The sequence below is a fragment of the Nestor notabilis genome, unplaced genomic scaffold (genome assembly GCF_000696875.1).
Source record: "Nestor notabilis isolate BGI_N333 unplaced genomic scaffold, ASM69687v1 scaffold8131, whole genome shotgun sequence".
NCBI classification, from domain to species: domain Eukaryota; kingdom Metazoa; phylum Chordata; class Aves; order Psittaciformes; family Psittacidae; genus Nestor; species Nestor notabilis.
The window spans coordinates 81197-100652 of NW_009916047.1; the positions used below are offsets into that span (position 1 = coordinate 81197).

The following is a 19456-nucleotide window of genomic DNA, read 5'->3' on the forward strand; positions in this document are numbered from 1 at the left end:
GGCCCATCCCCACCCTCTCCTGTTTTGTTACTGCATCGCCTGTCTCATTGCTCTTTTCCTCATGCCTGTAACTGCTCATTTACTAATAGATTCCATTCTGTGCCTATGGAGTTTTTTCATCCTCCCTGTCTTCAAGCACCAAATCATTAACTCCATTGCCATGGAAAGGAGTGAATCCCCAGGCCACTACAGAACAGGTTTCTCACTCCCGAGGCTGAAGAGGAGGAGAATAGTGGCTGAGCTTAAGGGATGTTCATGGCAGGTTGTTGGCTCACAGTGAACAAGCTTATTATTGCTAGCAGCCTACTGGCATATGTTCCTCTAACCGTGAGTATTTCCCATAACCCTGGCAGCTTCTTGACAAGAATAATCAGACTAGGTGAGCGGTATAATATATTCTATTAACAGTGCAGAGAACAGAACAAACAAACAAAAAGCTCTGGGACCTTTGCCTTGCCTTACCACATTCATACCCAAGGTATGTCAGGAGTTTTCACCTTTGGTTCCTATTTGTATTTAATAATTGCTGAGATGCTCATTTCTTGATTTCCGAATGAAGAGTGTAAATTAGATGTAACACCATATTAATTGGATAGAGTGTAGCATAACTACAGCAACCAACTACATTTTTGTTGTCACTGTGATACACACCAAAGTAACTCCACAATTCACAATCAAGGAGAGGGGGAAACACTCCAAAATAAAATAAAAAATAAAAAAAAAAAGCAACCCAAAACATTTTCACTTGAAAAATGCAGTAAGTTGTTACCTGTGACATCTGAATACAAGTTTCAATTGCACAGGCTGAGAAATAGGTCAGGATAACAAAGAGATATGGTAATGATCAGTCTTCATCAACTACTAGGACTGTGACCAGAAGCCGATGCCTGAGCCATTTCAAAGGCTGGGATGTAAAACCTGCCTGTCTCATTTTCTGCCCAGCAGACATCTTGCTTTTGTGGGGTGAGCTTTTTTAAAATCCTATTTTGGATCTGGTAGTTGGAAGACAGAAAGCAAACCACTAATACTTTGTCCAGAACGACTCCTCAAAGTCTTGGGAGGGCAGGAAGCGGCCTGGCATCCTATTTCCTTGCTTCAGCAGAAAATAAGAAAGGTTGTGAATACTGCAGGTTTTTGACAGTAACACCAGTGCCAATCAGGTCTGTTTCTGCTAGAAGATGTGGCACAAACAGTTGTTGACTCTCTGTAATGTTCATAATCTCTGTCTTTTAAAAATAAATACATAAATTGGCAGTGGCACCTTGCAGCTGGTTATATGGAATACTGTGCTGGACAATGTACCGGTGACAGGTTGCCAAAAGTACTGTATCAGCACAGCAGCAGCTTTCAGGTTAAAGTTGTTCCCATCCAGTGAAGCCAGCTATTTGCAAATACCAATCACAGAGTTTTACAGTTAAACAATCTGGTTTAGAAGTATATAAAGTACTTAACTTGACAGTAGAGGTCAGTGATAAAGCTGGTGGGGATTTCTCTTACTAAACTTTCTTCCAGTTGAAACCACTCCCTTGTATCCCAAAATACTTTAAATAATCCAACAGACTACTATTTGCTCCCCAAAATTTAACATTTATTTTTCCCAATTTCAGGAAAAAAAAGTCAAGTTCTCAAATTGGAAAATCTCAAATTTCACAGACAGATCTTGAGAAGCCACTGTAGACAAATTTCTTTATTTCCTGAAAGAATCCCTGTTCAGTATTGCTGAGACCAAACCACTATTTACAAGTGTAAGACAACACTGCCAAGGCAGTGTTTTTAGTTACGAATGTAGGTTGTCACAGTGTATGCAAGTCCTGTTTTAAACCTCTTTGTTGCTCACGGCTAAGCCTATGCTCTCCCCAGTGGCTAGATTTACGCTCCCCATCCCCGTGTGTGCTGCAGGATTTGCACTATACCACTGTACCTCAATCATGAGCATTTCCAAAATAGCATCCAAATACAGGTGAACTTACCCATCATCACTATATTAACTACGTGGGGAGAAACCAACATGCTTACGTTTTCTGTTGAGAATTCTCCCCAAAATTCCCATTTGCTCCCTTATCTCTAGAAACCCAAAGCTAAGGGATCAGATCACACAGTTCAGCGAGCTTGCAAACAAATGCAACATTCACCAGTTACAGCCAGTTAGACTAAAACTTGATATGATTCAGATTTAGGGAGATGTATATATCAAGCGGAGAGTTTCCTTTTAGGCCCTATTAGTCCCTTCCAATGGGAGTTTCTTTATAAAGAGGAATTGTTCTTCAATATAGTTCAATGCACTTTGCCAGAGTTTGGCCTTTTGCTTAATTTACTTTGCGCACATGGCTAACTGAATGAGTGATTTGAACGGTCTTCTATGTGATGACTTAGACTTGTGTAAGCATCTGGGTATGAGTGAGGGGCACCGTGCGGTCACTGCAGCAGTGAAAGAATGGCTGCCATTAATTGCTTGAAATTCATAATTCAGGAGAGTTCTGGGCTTTTAACACGACAAAAGAGAAATGGATCTGGAAATGGAAAAAAGGTTTCTTTACATCTTCACAAACACTAAAAGAACAAACCCATAGTCTGCCAGGGAAAAAACAGGACAAAACCCAAATATGCTGAATTCATTTTCCCCAGTACATTTCTGGGGTAACTTTCTTCACTACGTTTAAAAAGATGACTGAGTAAAAATTATAGGCCTCAGTAAGAAAGTCAGCTAAATAAAACCAACCAAACAAACCAGTTCTGGTTAACTACACCTTATTTACTTTGGTTTTGCAAGTCTCCACAGCCGCAAGTCACTTCGACAGTATAGAAATACCAGTGCACACAATACCTTCATCACAGTGAAATCATGATGTTTTGACAGATGTAATAATAAGAATTGCCACAAGGGAACTTCATAGTAGTAACATCTATGAAGTGCTGATTTAGCTGTACTCAGAAAACAAAATTAGTTGATGTAGTGGAAAAAGCTTGACACCTTCCTTGTATTACAGGTCCCACCCATGCTGGTGTCTGTAGAACTGCCCTGTTACCAAACCTAGCACCTGGCTGTGCTAGCATTCCTCCTCAAGTGTACCTATAGATGCAACCAGAAAAGAGAGATATTGGGAAGATATGGATACAGTGGAAAGAGGGTTTTTTATGTTTAAAGCCAGTAGAGTAAGAGGCTTTCCTCAGCTGTACTCTAGAGACAGAATGGGAACAGAATAGGATTTCAGGAATTCTTGCTCTAAGATCAAGACTTAGTTACATCAGACATGCCAGTACTACAGCTGAACAGAAACTTACTGAGAGCTTTTGTTTATTAGAAAACAGGAATTCATTAAAATAACAACTGTTTCTGTGAAAGGGTTGACTTAATAAACTTACACTTTCAAGGTAAACCTATCAAAAAGGATTCGAAAAGTGTTGCTATACTTTTTGGAGGAACTCTGAATGGGTTTCAATCCAAAATAACATTTCTGGTTTTAAAAGTAAGTCAAATTATTTATATATTATAATTTTGAAATCATAACTAAATGTTTCTCCTGATCTGACACAATATTCCAACTTCAGATTTAATTTGTTTGAAAAACAATCTTACAGAAAAACTCTTTTGCTATGGGAAAATAATTTCTCATTCAGCTCTACCTACTATCTACAACCAGTTTATTGCAACCAGTAACAGGAAGAATAGCCAGTGTTACTGGACGGTAGCACTTCTACTGTTTCTCTGGAGTTGCCTCTCGGTGCCCTCACGATTTGTTTATGTGTGTATAAGGTAGGAGGATGTGACCACATTGCTCTGCAGAGGCAGGGGCAGCCTCAGCCTGCACAGCAGGGACTGCACCAGGTAGCAACAATGGTGAAAAAGAAAGTTAAAAACACCTCAGGTTTCCTTTTCTCTCCCAGCAGTAAATGTGCTAACTGACTTCAGAGCTCCTGCTCATGCACTCGGTTTCATTAATGAGCTATGGAAAGTCAAGAGGCACGATTCCCTTAAAATCGTGGCAAACTGCAGGAATATTTGGCTCCTGCCAGATCCTGTGGGCACTTGGGGAGTGGTCCATTCACTCCTCCACCACCACAAGCCTTCTCTCCCCTAAGTGTCCATCTTTCTTTCTACATGAACATATACCAGTGCTTGATCCTATGGGATTACTGTGTTGCCAAAATTCTGCACCATGGTTTCACTGCAGGAGAAAAATACACTCATCTATGATTCCAGAAGCCATGACAAGGTTCTAGGATTGACAATCAGCTCCAAATAGCTCAAAATACACAGCCTGGGAAAAGACTCAGCAAAAAAAAGATATGCTGACCATGTTGAAAACTGTTGAAATTTAGGTTTGCAAACTGAGTGCAGCATACAATTCTGACCAAACTTCTTAGGGACTGGAATCAAACATCAATAACAACTACTATATTATGGCACATCTTGAAAAGTTACCAGGCTATATAGGATATAGCTTGGTTATATAAAGAAACAAATCAACTCCAGAATGGATATGGGGTAAGTGCTAGGATAGAACTCTACATAAGCAGTAATTAGCTCCTGCTTTTAGTTATGTCTGCTACAGAAAATGTCTTTATGGTGCGATACTGTGATACTGTTTCTGTCACGGAAAAGGAGAAAACATAAGGACAAAGTGTGAGCTTTGAAGAAATTACCTAATGATGGTCATTAGCCAGAATTGCACATTCTACACTGTGGGGCATGTCTACAGAACACAACATAATGCTGTGCAAATAACCTAGCTGATTCTGGTATTAAAAGCTTATATGCGGCAGCCTGCCTGATGAGATCAGCCTGGCTATTCAACTGCACAGGACAGAGTGATACTACTGCCCTGTATTCAAGCTAGCTCAGAATAAACTTCAAGTTTTGGTTCGTATCCCAATGCTGCAGCAAATTCAGTCTTTGTGTTGGTGTTTTGAAAATCTATTTTTTAGTTCCAAGATACCTTTTATACAAGAGTTAACAGATACGGCTACAGACATTCGTCAGCCTTTAATGCCATTAACGGAGGTATGGGTTTGCTATACTCAGTATCCCACTTTGTAGTAAATAGTGTTTTGTTTCATTAAATCGCATGATTCAGTCTAAACTGTACTGAATAATGATGTTAAAACCTTAAGACTGGTTTACTGTTTTCTTAATGCTTGTTTGTTTTCTTTAATACAGATGCACCACAGATGAATAATGTCATGCCAACATCTCCCCTCCTTCCTCAGATGGCACATCAACATTCATATCCCAGCCTGGGACAGATCACAAACCCATATGAGCAACAGCCCCCAGGCAAAGAGCTTAACAAGTACGCCTCTCTAAAAGCAGTTGGTAAGTAAGCAACATGATGCATGACTTCTCCTTCACAGCAGCATGTTGTATTTGCTGTTGTCAGCTGACATTCTGCTTCAAAGTGAAAAACGTCTTGCTCATCTGGACTACTTCATGACAGAATTCCATATAGAATACCATGTTAGTTAGAAGTGTAAGAAAATGACATGTAAGTATTGGTGATCACATGCAGGTACTTAGAAATGCATCCAGAACACCTCCATACCTACTGTACACCATTCATCAGCAAGTTTCACCTGGTACATGCACAGTGTTCAGCCCGAGTTCTTTATGCCCTGAATATATTCAGTATGTATTTTCTATACCTATCTCAACAAATGAGAGAGAAAAACATCAGATGTGTTGCAAATGTAAAGCATATAATTTAGACACCTGCTAAATATTTCCCAAAAGAAAAGATACTTGTATGCTTGTGAAGTAAGAGCTTTCCCATTTTTTGCAAGATGTGCATTAGTAGGTCACTGGAGGAATATTCTGAGGCCGAATGATTTCAAACAATTAGTTTATCAGAAAGCTCCTAAGAAAGATCACAGTGGTGGCTATTTCCTGAGAGTGATTAATATCATACTATGATTTTAAACAAAGAGGCGAAGCTGCTCAAAGAAGGAGTTGTGGGGAGGGAAAAGGACAATAGTGGGGACAGATTTCAACATAATTTTCCTAAGCATAGCATAAGCATAATTTGGTAATACTTTTCAGGGGCTGTAAATACCTGCTCCCACCATATGAAGACAGAAAACCTTTATCACCTTACATTTCAGGCCCCTTTTAGGCAACACGAAATTACGAACTGGGGGGGTGTATTCATAGCTTCTCACTAACCCTTGCTCAGCTTACACATATGGATGTTAACATCATTCCCCCTGAATTTAGAGCAGTATCACACTGCCTATTTCCAGACGGAGCTATTTAGCTCAGAAAAACCACAGAATAGCTGAGAACATTCTGACTTAGGAATCTAGTATTCATCATGCCAGAAAAAAATTCCATCACAAGCTGACATTCCCTTATCTGAACTTCAGGATAGCAGACCTCTAACAAAATGTATGTTGAAGCCCCATCTCAAATAGTTTGGCATTGCTTTATCTTGCTGGTTTTGATTGTTGCAAGTGGCATTTTTAAATCTTTCTGTAAAAGACGAGGGTTAATAGCTTTCTGCTGAATTCTGAGTTCAGACAGAGTAGCTTTATAATTCCTTCAAAAGGTGATACTGTGTAATGATGTGGTGATTGTCACAGATTTATGCACTGATACCAGCCTACTTTTTCAGATGTCAATTTAGGTCAAGCCAATCATCAAAGATAGAAGGTACTTAAGCATAATAAAATGAGAGAGGAAACACTTAAAAGAACCTTCTCTCATCTGCCCAAGAGCCACTGAATGTACTTGGTTTTTTAAAATTATTAAATTAGAATGTAGATATATCTTGGGTGTCTGAGTACAAGTTTTTAAAGCAGCTAGATTGTAACCATACAGTTAAATCAACCTTGAAAGATTGTGCACTTCAACTCCAGAAGTTGTGTAAAACCTCTCAGAATCTTAAACTAAATTAAACATAACTTGCAGGGACATTTTCTTCCAGGAAGATTGTACCATCCCCATGCTTTCCCCCTATCCTTCCTTTCTGCTCCCTCCCCTGTCCCTTCCCCTCTCCTCTCCCCCCCACCCCGACGTAGCTTTCAGCAGAAAACAATAGAGATTTTGAAACTGCGATACATTCATCCATTCTGCCTGGAGCAACAGTTAAATATGCTCAGTTTATAACCACTTTTAGACTCTCAAGGCCACAATTCCTCCTAAGAGATACTTCTTGGGTACATCCCAAGATCATAAAGAGGTTTTTACATAATGCCAGCCAGGTCTGGTTTTGTCACCATGCTGGCATCAAACTACCCAGACTGCACATTGCAGAGTTCAGACTGGCTTTATGAGACTTGTGAGAGAAAACAGCAACCAGCCTACATCAGGCCTACCAATACAGATTTAACCCAACAACATCTTTTGAACAAACAGACATAGACTGAGTTCACCTTAGCCTGGTATTCATGTCACAGGGCAATGGCATTTTTCAGATGCTAACTTTGAGTCGCATTTACTCATCCCCACAGCAGGTTAATGAGTGTGTGTAGTCCATTTCCCTTTGCATTCATTGGTAGTGGCTTGAGGATGGATCCATTTGTCACAACAGAAATGTAATAAAAGATGTGTTCTATATTCCTCCATGTGTTTGAAACAGATCATACGCATTTAAGTGCCTCTTACACTGCATGATTCCATTGTTTGGGCGTAGTCCACTTAATTCTCTTCTTTAAGGGGAAGGAAGGAGTGGAGGAGAAAACATTCCTATTGCTTTGTAGCAACTGTAGGTATAGTACATTAATATCACTCATTATAATGTGGCCATGAGTGGCAAGAAGTTTAGATAACTGAAAAAAGGGATGCTTTACCAGAGGCAGTATTAAATTAACTTCCACACAGCTGCTTTCTTCTGGACTACAGATGTCCTAAAAATTTGGCTGTCTAATTTTAGAAGTGAGCTACTCATCCCTCAGTGACTGGCTGCTGCGAAAATTCAGTTCATAGAAATGAAGCGAATCACAGTGATCTTGATCATGTTCAGGATCTGCATTAAATTCAGTACCTACAACTCAAGCACTTGTGGAAACAAGAGACACAATGCCATTGCTATTAATTTGCATTTGCACTGAAGGAGAACGACCAATACCTTGGTACTGAGGCCAAGTTGATCCCTAGGAAGCTATTTTAAAGCTACACCCTAGACTCCAAATCATAAAGCTGAGCAGAGCACAATTTGAAGAAGGACTGTTCATGCATGTCTGCAATGCAGTGCGTGCATTGAGAGTGTCTGATTCAGACCAGGGCAGAAGAGAGTTAAAATGGCCAATGTGGTTTTATTTTATTTAAAAAGCAAAGTATTTTTATGTGAACCAGTTCAAATTGCACAGGAAAACCCTTACTCAGTGGAAGAGGATATTTTCCTCATTACTTGTTAGGAATTTCTTTATTTGTTGCAGCCTTCAGAATTCCTTAAGCACTGACCAGCGGCTACTGACCAAATTCACCTTTTCCTCTTACTGTCTGCTGGCATTTATATCTCTGAATGATTTGAGGACATTCTGTGCCTAACTTACATTCTCACACAAGTGCTTGGAGTACAAACAAGGTAATAGTGAGGTGAGATTTACTTACTGTTTTCCTCACTGCACCGGAATTTCATTTTCCTTACACATACCTTAACATACACACCACCAAGGAATAAGCAGCAGAAGGTAGAGGACCCGTTGGAAATGAGTCACAGCAATACATACTTCCCAAAAGAATAGATAAGCAGCCAATCCATCTCCTAGTATCTCTAGCCTGTGTGACTAAGTGCACTCTGTTCATCCATTATTTGTCTATTTTTTGAGCCAGAGAATCTTTTTCAACAGTGCCAAATTTGTCCCACCAAAGAATGTGCTTTTGGAGTATTTGATTATTTATGTGAAAAGTGCAAAAAGAGGTTTTTCTGCATAAATTATTCTTATTTCCAGTTCATCAACCATGTTTTTACTCCATGCTTAAATGGTTATTGCTCACTTAAGCAATCCTGACATGCCTAAAGCTACAAGTGGATGGAGATCTTACATGTGAACACCTTCATGAAATTCAAGTCCCAGGACATACAAAGGTAGCTCATCACAAATTTTTATACACATCATTTCGACACACTCAGAAAGCATGAACAATTCCACTTCAAGTTCCACTCTGCTAAGCTGTAAGAATTGGAGTCCATCCTGTTGCTTAGTAAGAGTTTTCTAGAGCTCAAATGTGCCTCACTATACTGCAATATTAGCTGTATTTATATAGGGCAATTGTTCTGCAAGCCTGGCTCAGTAACAGTTCATTTTCTTTCCCGAGTTTCAAGGAGTGCAAGGTGACCAGTGTTCTTCAGAGCCTTGTTCAAAAATTAATAAAATACCCCAAACCCAACTTCCTAAAGCTGCCAGAGAGGTATTCAAGACATACATGTGCATACTGAGAATACAAATATTTCTACAGTTTAACATAATTATATTTTATATTTCTTTCATAAATTTTCTTCTTCTCTTCTCCCTCCACACACAAAACTTTAGAGAACTGACTGGGCAGGACTTAAGAAGAGATAACTCAGCCAGTTTACTGAAACTAAGACCCAGAAAGCCTTCAGTAATACTGGTAGCCTCCTGTGGGATGAAATCAGATCTAATTGGTTGGATATAGCAAAGCTAGAAGGTGGCAGCAGACTCACCATCACACAGGTGAGCCTACAGCTCCCAGCATTTCTTGAAGCTTCCCAGTTCTTTGATCCCAAAGGAAATGTTAGACAGTGCTCCAGCTCTGCTTGCAGCTGCAAAACTCCAAAGTGAGATTCTGCAAATCTGACATTCAAAGAATAAATATCTCCTCCTTAGGTCACTGTTTCTATGTAGAAAATATTGTGGCCACAAGTGCCACATGGCCACATGTCCCTCCAAAAGGTGAAGCATGTGAGAAAACGGTTTGATTTGTCCTTCACATGTACATACACAGAAGGATACAAAGGGGAAGATCACCATAAGGTTAACTCTAAGGTATTTTCTTTGAATCATCCTCCTGTCTGATGAGAAATTTGGTAGCGCCTTCTCTTAAGCTTCAGATCTTCTTTTTTCTGTAGAAATGAGTGTAACTCTATGCTGATGCAAAATCTGTCTCATGAGAATAGAAGTGACTTCACACCTGCCCCTAAAAATATGATACCTGTCTCACCAGGAGATTCTGCACTGTTCCCTATTGTGCTCTGAGCTGGGAAGAAATACTGTAGTTGGAAAAATGGAAACACCCACCAGGGAAAAAGGACTGCCGTTCCACTCACAGGGGTTGAAATAGTCCACTGTTAGAAAAAAACCCTACAGAACTACTGGACATAGTATGATTGTGTTATTTTACTTTCCTATACCAATCCCAGTTACAGTGACAGAAAAATTGTCACATTTCTTTATAAGGCTTAAAAATGAATTGTGCTTTCATTTCAAAGAGTAAAGAAATTTTCAGCTACTACTTCCATAAGCAGTTGCACAAAAATGGATTAAAAAAATCTGGGACATGGGAGTAACTCCCTGTATTTAACACCACGGAAACAGGGAAGTACAGATTAATGCATCATTTGTCATATCCAGAGGGCGATTCAGTTAAAGATTTCATATATCTAGAGGTATATTCCATGACATGGGTAATACTAGACTAGGCAATCTGCCCGATTCCACACTGGAACTATGGATCTGTCTCAAGGAAGTATAACATAAAAGCTTGGTATCTTTTTAATATTGTAATTGACTTAGCCCAGCTTTTGAGCATTCATTTGTTAAGGAAGTCTTTCATACATTAATCCTTGCTTCTCCTTCAGGCACATGAGAAAAGCCAAGGAGGAGCCAGCCCCACTTCATCACCCCACTGCTGGCACTGTTCCCCCAGCCTTTCCATTGCCCAGCCAGATGCAGTGCCAGTGCCACTGGTTCTACCTTCCTCTCTGCTGAGACACGCCCTCCCCACCCTATTTCACATCCTGCCCAGTGCATGCAGACTTCCAAGAGCTTTTCTTGCTTCCCCTAAATCATTTAATTGCTTTCTCTGTTATTTACCATACTGGCTCCCGACACCCTCAAGCACTCTGTCATAGGTAAATAAAAAATGCTTGAAGAGACTTGATCAAAATATTTTCTTATTTTATCATCCAGCATGTTCATTTCTTCTTCTAGTGTGGTAACCATAATGTAATTATAAATATGTTGTTTGTGCAGAGGCTTAGTATCTTAAGCAAGATCATTTGCATCTCTGACATTTTTACAGCCGTTCAAAAGAAAAGACTTTTTCATATAAAATCAAATAGTTTTAAAATTAAATTAACCCAATAATTTCAGGTGATATTCTTTCTAAGGCTGGGGAATTCTGCTGTAAGCAATCAGACATCTGAGCAGCCTTTGCCCATAGCATCCTTTTGCAAATACATGGAGCTGGGAGAGGGTAACGCTTTCAGGATACACGGGTCTTAGCAGAAACAACATCTAGGCTGCTGGGAGGAAACTGCAAACAGTCCCTTCTTTTACAAGAAGCAGTTTTAACACCAGAATAAGATGCTCTCAAACATTTCCATCTACGTGTCTCATTTTTAAGACTTTAGCAGCACATTGAACTTGTGAAAGAAAGGAAATCTCACCTTCAGGTGCATTTAGTTGAGGTTTATTCTCAGGATTTTTTGGTTTCTGGGTTGGAATCAAACCTAGGGAATTTGGTTTTTTCTGAATTTGGTCCACTAAATGGTCTTATGATGGATGAAGACTATTTATAAGGAACTATCAAATTCTTAACCTATTTTTCGTGCCAAAGTAGCAAATTTAAATCTGTGCATCCTTAAGTCTTATTCTTGAAATTGATATTCTTTCTACCCATGTTCTCTACAGTAGATCTCCTACAATGGAGAAACAGCCATTTTATCTTGCTACCAGCATTTCATGTGAAAATGAAACCCTCACCAATGAAGTTCAGATTACAAATGCCACTTCACAATCCATCAGTTATACATCACAGAGAACTTAAATCCTTCCACTAAAAATTAGGTTGGTTCTCTGGAAACTAGCTGATTTTAAAAATCCTTATTATAATAAATGAAAATGAAACAAAAAATAATTTTCTCCCTTATATAACACACAACAGGCAGATCTACAACAGCAGTAAGGTGAGTCCAGCTGACTGCTACAGAACGCTGCTCCTTCAGGGGCTTTGTACTGTCTTTTGATTGACTTTTGTCTTTGAAGACTGAAGTCTTCAGAGGTCACAACCTTCGGTAACCCACTTTATTTTCATTTACTGAGATCATTGATGGCCACAGGAAGGAACCTAATAAATCTAAATCAAGCACAGGTTATTCAAACCTATTCCTATGAAATATTAATGAATTATGCATGAGATTTTTTTACACATTAAGTGATGTTAAGACCTGAGTGAGAGAAACCTTACTGTTAGGCAATGCCACTAGATGAAAGTGAACCAATGAAAAACAAAGTTCAGTTCATGCAAAGACAAAGTCTAACAATATTAAACATTTTCACTTGCAACCATTTTTAAACATCCTTCTCCTTCAGACCAGGAGAAAAGCCAAGAAGGACACAAGAGCAAGTCTCACTTGTCAGTGTTTTATTTTGCACTATAAACACCTATCTACATATAAACTTACTTCTCATTCTGCAATGCACATTTTTTTATCATTAAGAGTAGAGGTTGATCATAAAGATATGAAAAGAATTGTGAATACTTGCAGTTAAATAGCACCAGAATGGGATCCTAGCTAAAGTCTATATTTAATCCAAAGCGTGACTTTTACATTTCCAACCATGGGGCCCACCCATCAGTCGCATGGGTGGTTCTGAACATGCTCCACTCATGTTTTCCTCCTGGACTATTAGCTGCGCAGGGCATTTATGGCATATTTTGCAAGAAGAGTTTCATACAGTTGCTCTACGTGTGATACCCTGCAAGTGGTTCTTAATTCTGTGTTTTAAACTCAGCACATGGACATGCAGTTCTAAATGATTTCAAAGTGTCAACCTTAAATGAATTCTTGGGAAAAAGTCTTGAAGAGAATTTTCTTTAGTTAAATCAAAAGTTTCTCTAACTAAAGGCTTTCGTGGACTTCTTGTATTTATTGAGTAGTCTTTCAGGCTGACAATACTCAAACATAAATCAAGTTAAAATGACTGAACCAATATTTTTAGTTTTTAAAACTCCAAAGGTAAAAATGAAAAGTAGCTTTTTAAGGAAGAGCTTTGATTTAAAATTCCCAAGAACTGACCAAAGAATAACGGAAGGAAGTCAGACAGTACAATTCTGAAATCCAACTACATTCAAAGCTTAACTAAACAATAAATTTAGGAATCTGGGGCTTGGGAAGCATACTCAGTGAGAAACAGACTTCAACTCCTATACTCCTACTTTATTTCCCATAGTACTACTGATTCACACTGGACTTATTTTTGTATGAAAGTATTATTTCTCCAAGTAGATCAGAATCTGCCTCAACGCGCACAACAGAGCTTTAACCTATTCCATTAAGTCTGTTGCATTTACAATGCTTGTGACATGAACATTAAGGTTCAGTAATTTAAAGCAGTTACAAGGATTACTTTGCTGCAAGGCAAGTTTACTTAAGAAGTAATACAGAGTTTTGGTTCTAACCAAATTCAAAACCTCAAAAGATTCCATACTCTTCAGCTTTGTACATGAATATATGTCACCAGCAGTAGTGTGATGTTCTTCAGAGTCACCCATGAATATCAATGAAGACTAGTAAGACAACTGATAGGAATGAATCCCTTATTAACAATACAGTATAAATAGCAGCAGTTATCTGTCTGCTATTTTGGTTCTGCAAAGGATGTTCTAAAGACAGTAAATGTGTTTAAGAGAGAAATTACACAGATAAAAGCCACAGAGATCACTGCTTTACACCTACACGTGCACACTATAATAACAAAGGGCTTGAGGCATGGAGGAAGAGCAGTAACATGATTTGTAATACCCACAGTTAAGTTTTCCCCAAAGTCTTTCCCCTGGCAGCTCATTTGAAGATGGAAAAAAATGAAAGAGAAACTGGGGGGTGGGAAGGGAGAATTTGCTATCTAGCAGTTATGATACTGCAGCGTCAAAAAATCATCACAAACAAAATACCAGTCTGCCCCATCCTAGCGATAATGCCAATTACAACAGGTAATCCTTATAGTGGGAAAGTTTGCAAAGCTTTCTGGGCTATGGAAGGGGCTCCTGAGAAAAGTTCACCTTCCCTTGCAAGCGACCTGCCCCAGGAAGGAGGAATATGTGCAGCTCCACAGGGTTGGTTCTCACTTCCCAGATTAGGTTTAGGATTGAAGTGCTTGGGGAGAAGGGTAGAGGTGGCATAGCACAAGTGGCATGGCATGGCACAAGTCTGTGGCATGGCACAAGTCTGTGTGTGCAATATTAAATATTCATGGCACAAGTCCGTGTGTGCAATATTAAATATTCATTGAAGTCAGCTTCATTACTGATTCTTGTTGATTGTCTGACAGTCACAAATGCTTCTGCTTTATGTGAAGACTACTCAGAGGGTTCTGTTCAGAACAGGCATTAGTTCTGCTTGGCCTTTGGGTTTTCCCAATCTGTATGAAAACCCTATGAAACTGATTCTATTCTGACAACGCAAGTTAGGCAATTGCCAGGGAACACTATTTTTTTCACTTTGACATGTATCTCTGGTTTGGAAAACTCTGAGTATTAAGCAGAAGACTTTAATAATACAAATGTCATGTAGTCTAAGAGGAGACAGGAGGGAAAGGAAAGGAGAATTAAAAAACAACTGAATGTGTGCAAGTACAGCTATGCAATTAATTCCTTAATAACTCTCTCTTAAAAAGGATTCCTTCTGGCAGAAAGAATAGAAAAAGATAACCTTCTAATGGAAAAAAACCTCATGCCACAGCTAATATAAAAAAAAAATCAACTTTAATATGGAACAATTGCTAAAAATTCTTTAAAATTATAGCAGTTAAGAAACAGATCAAATAAAACTAAGTTCTACAAGAAATAGTTATTCCATCACTGAGGCTTTTTTCATTTAACCAATACAATTTGAAAAGCCTCTAAGCTTCATTCTGTATTCAGAAGTAATAGTGCAAATCTGGTATGATGCCAGTTGAGATACAGAAAAACACCAGTTTATTCCAGCACTAAACCCACATGTAAATTATGTATTCAGAGCCCCGAACTCATTCTTCTGTGTTCTCACACAGTTTTTTACATCACAACTAGGAGCACTTGTAGCTATTTCAAACACACATTTAAAAGTTATAACCAGCAGTACACTAAAAGAAACAAAAACATGTAAGAAGAACTATAAAAACTCAACATGAAAATCAGCACACCGAAGAACGTCAACGGCAATGTGTGAAAAAAATTAAATTAGGTCCATGCTAAGAACAGTTATTACACGTAAATGTGGGCAGGAATATAACAGCTTTTTCAGTCACCATTTTGACACCTTCAGGAAAAACAAACATGCATTTTCAGATGCCCTTAAACAAGCTGAAGGTCCTCACCACCCAAAAAGGTTACAAACAATTTCAGAGTATTGTTGCGGTATGAAAGCATTGCTGCAAACTTTCCACACAAACAGATTTGTCTTCGTGAGAAGCATTAAAAACCAGCAGTGAAAAAGCAAGCAAGCTCACTGAAGGAAGAAGCCAAAGAAGCCTTTTAAGCAAATCTTCTAGGTGTAACCTCTTTGGCTTCGGACAGCATTTTTAGAAAGCAAGCCTAACCCTCATTTCCTATAATCAGTAGATGCTGCAGATATGCTTTATTCAGAAATTAATCAATGACAACATGACTCCTTAGACAGTTTCTATTTCAAAAGGCAAGTTTTCTTACCATATATAAGGTTTCCAGTAAAACTCAAACTGATAAATATGCCTAAATGAGAGAAAACGAAATAAATATTTCACAGTCGAATTTTTTTGTATTTATTTGCCATTGTAGATGCCATGGAAGAACATGAGCTTATGAGGCATTTAGGAAGAAAATAATGAAAAAACAGATTTACAGTTATTTACAGGACAGCCACTGGCTGCATTTTCAAGGAAGTCAGAGATTTGAATATATAATTCTCTTAGACTTCTTTTACGATTTCATCCATTGGTTCAAGAATAGAACTGGCAATCTATTTCCTTCTCAAGTTTATCATTCATTGCACAATACTGAACCAGCTGCTTAACATTTTGATGCTTGAATTTAAAATGTTCAAACACGTGGGGATATAGCAAAGTCGTGTGATCTTTGTCCGTCTGCGTGCAACAGATTTCAGGTCTCCTGAAAACTTTTACAACTTGAACATTAATTTAACATGATGTAGCCACCATTTGTTTCTAGATTGGCAGAACCTATTGATTCTGGTAAAGCTCTCAGCTTCAGAAAAGCTCTTTTTAATTAAACTGCCTAGATACAAATATTCTGCATGTCATTGGTCTCTACATTAGGTACAATGTGTGTGTGTGTCTAGAGTATTTTGACCAAATCCAAATCATCATATCACTGCAGCACTTTGCAAAATTGAATCATAAACACTGCAATTTAATACTATTTAAATCAATGCAGTCAAGTATACAAAGGCCAATAGGAAAAGCTGTTTTTCATGTCCAAGGAGAAACCTGCCTAAACTTGCATAGTAAATAAATGTTTTTAAAAAGAAAAAGAAAACCCAAACTTTGCAATGCTGTGCTTATTTGGCATGCTGTCAGAAGAGGGTGTTTCTGCTCACAGGCATGTGGCCGCTCCTATGTTCCAAGGAACTGTAACCCTGAACATGAGGTACCACACATGATGTCTGGTGCCTGAAGAGTTAACCAAATTCTGTCTCAGTGTTTCCAGCCAAGCAGCAGCCTTTGCTGCCTGTAGTGGATAAAGAGAACACTGCTGAGACTGGAGGCTCTACTTACCAAGTCTAATTACATTCCTATTCTAAACCATTCCTAATGCATTTCAAAACCCAGAAATATTCTGGCCTCTTGCCTTTCAGAAACTGTCAAGAAAGTAATCAATAGAAAAGAAGAAATGTTTGGGCCTACATATTTATGTTTCATCATGTCTAATACAAAAGTAGAATTTTATTTCACTGGGAAAACAAATTCAGTGTTGTGTCTGGAGGTGGACAAGCTCCTTTCAAATAACATCTGCAGAAGAAAAGGTTGATATGGTGTGTCTTTTCATTCCTGGTCTCCCTCCAGATCACTATAAGAAATGGGTAAATGTATAAGGTGGTAAAGGTGGCCAGGAGAGGAATAACACACAGCCATTAAAAGTAGGTTCATCTAAAGTTATGAAAGTAATTTCTGGGTAATTCTATACATTATGTATTTTTCCTTACCTCTATCAGCACAGGGAATAAAAATAATGAGAAAGAATTCACAGAAATAAGATGGTATCTTCCTTTTTAGAATATTTTTAATAAAGACAAACTATTGTTAGCATTGTTCAAGGAATAAAGGTAACTATTTAGGTCCATGTTAGTTTTTTCCTCCTTACCCAAGAAAAAACTTGTACTAGTTTAGAAATTATATTTCTTTGATTTTCAGATGAACTCCTGCAAAAACTCTCACATAGAGTTGCTTTATATCTTGGAAGCCTTTGAACATATTGTCTTAGATGCCAGCTTAGAAAAGCAAATGAATAAGCAATCACACATTCAGATGGGATCAACACCACCACCACCAAAGGCAGCATCCTAGTATCTCCCTGGGCAAAGTTCTCACGGTGTCTTTGAGCCAAGATTCATTACCTTTTTGTCTTCCCTGAAGTTTTCACTTTCATTACTTGGAGAGAGAAATGCAAGGCTCCCATAGCTTCAGGGAACTACACTAATGTCTCAGCAAAGTCACAGCTGTTGACGCAAAGTTTTTTTATAAAGTGTTAACTATTACATAGGGATAGCTTTACTGTTACACAGAACAAATCTACAAATAGGAAGTTAGTGTATTTAGTTGTTACTTGGTGTGTCATTGTAGTAATTTCATTGCTATCCTGTCCCCCAGTACTTTCCATTGGTTTGCTTTCTGCATCTCTAGCCCTAAATTTGAAACACAGTCTCTTTGTGGCTAGAATAAAGCTCAAGACTTCACAAGGTAGTTCTTAAAATATTATGAGATAGCAAACAAGTCTGTGGAACATCTACTGAGGAATAGGGTTCCCTCTGTATTTCTGTACCTTCTGACTGTGACTGAAAGCTCCCACTGAAGCTTTTATTTTCTTTTTCCTTTCTTGTTTTTGTTTTTGGTTTTTTTTCAAATGTCTTCAGAATTTTTACAAGGGCTCACTCCTTTGTGGATTCTCCTCTCTCACTTCAAAAGTTCAACTCCTGGGTCTCTCCTTTCACAAAAGCTGTAGGACACACATTCTTTCAGGGTTCTATACATTTCCCATAGCTATAAGTAGTACAAGAATTCAGTCATTTTATGGACCTACAATGATAAGAGGATTAGCAATGAGGAAAAGAGTAAAAACTACTGCTTCAGAAGTACCCAAGACCTCCTTAGTTAACTGTACTTTCTACACAGAAATACTTATAACGCAATGTTTTACAACAAAAAAAAGAAAGCAGTATACAATGCTGAAGCATGTTCACATGACTTTGTCCCAGAAGTGGTTACACAGCCACTAGGAAGACTACTTAACTCAAGGACCAGAACAATATTACACAGCTTGAGGGCCACCTCAGCACAGACAACATACGCTCAAGTGCATGCACTGAGAAACTCTGACCCTGTTATACCACAAAGATTTTTGCCACTGATTTTCAAGAAAACATATTGTCATCCATGGTATTTACTCTAGAAGAGACTCACTGGTTTACAATATTTTGTTCTATAGCTGTGGATTAGGAAGAAATACGTCATGGCCAGTTCTCAAACAGTGCAAGAGCAAGACTTGTCTCTGTTAGTGACAGATGTAGGCAGAATGGTGAAACTTCAATCAAAATGTACTATCAAAAGCTGATTCCTTTCTGGCTACCTCATCTAAACGAGCCTAAACTCACTGCAGTTTTCCTAGGCATTCCCATGCCCTTGCTATCCCAAGCAGCTTGGTAGCTATCTCCTTTCAAAATCAAAATCCAAGGAATAAGGCAAGAGTCCCAACCTGAGATGCTTGACACTGATACTGGCCAAGTCAAGATCAAAGTAAAACAGTCTTTAAGGCACTGGTGGATTCAAGTAAGAGTGAGGAGTGAAGTCATCCACCTTTTAGATAAGCTCATGGTTATACAGCTGCCTCAACTGCATGAGATTTCAAATCTGTATTCCCTACCCAGCAAGGTACATCCCAGCTTCTGCTGGGATGGTCCCCACCCTGACGAACTTGTGCTTCAGAACAGAAGAAAATTCAAGACTTATTCGTCTAGAAAGACAAAGGAAGAGAAAGCATCTCTTCATTTTAATAGTTAAGGTGCTCAGCTGGGAGGGAGAAGTCTTTCTTTTGATCCTTATACTGTTTCTCTATTTTTTCAGTTACTCATCTCATGCACAGCAG

The 19456-nt window shown here is 38.6% G+C and overlaps 1 protein-coding gene across 1 annotated transcript in view; it reads left to right on the forward strand.

The window, feature by feature from the left end:
- Positions 1–4926: 4926 nt before the first annotated feature.
- The window catches only part of LOC104413426 (protein shisa-9-like), a gene marked incomplete at its 5' end in the record, with an annotated part of 19182 nt that continues 4652 nt past the window's right edge, over positions 4927–19456 (forward strand). The window contains 2 exons of the mRNA XM_010024416.1: positions 4927–5002; positions 5159–5314. Of these exons, the coding sequence (XP_010022718.1) occupies positions 4927–5002; positions 5159–5314 (232 nt within the window). The remainder of the gene's footprint in view (positions 5003–5158; positions 5315–19456) is intronic.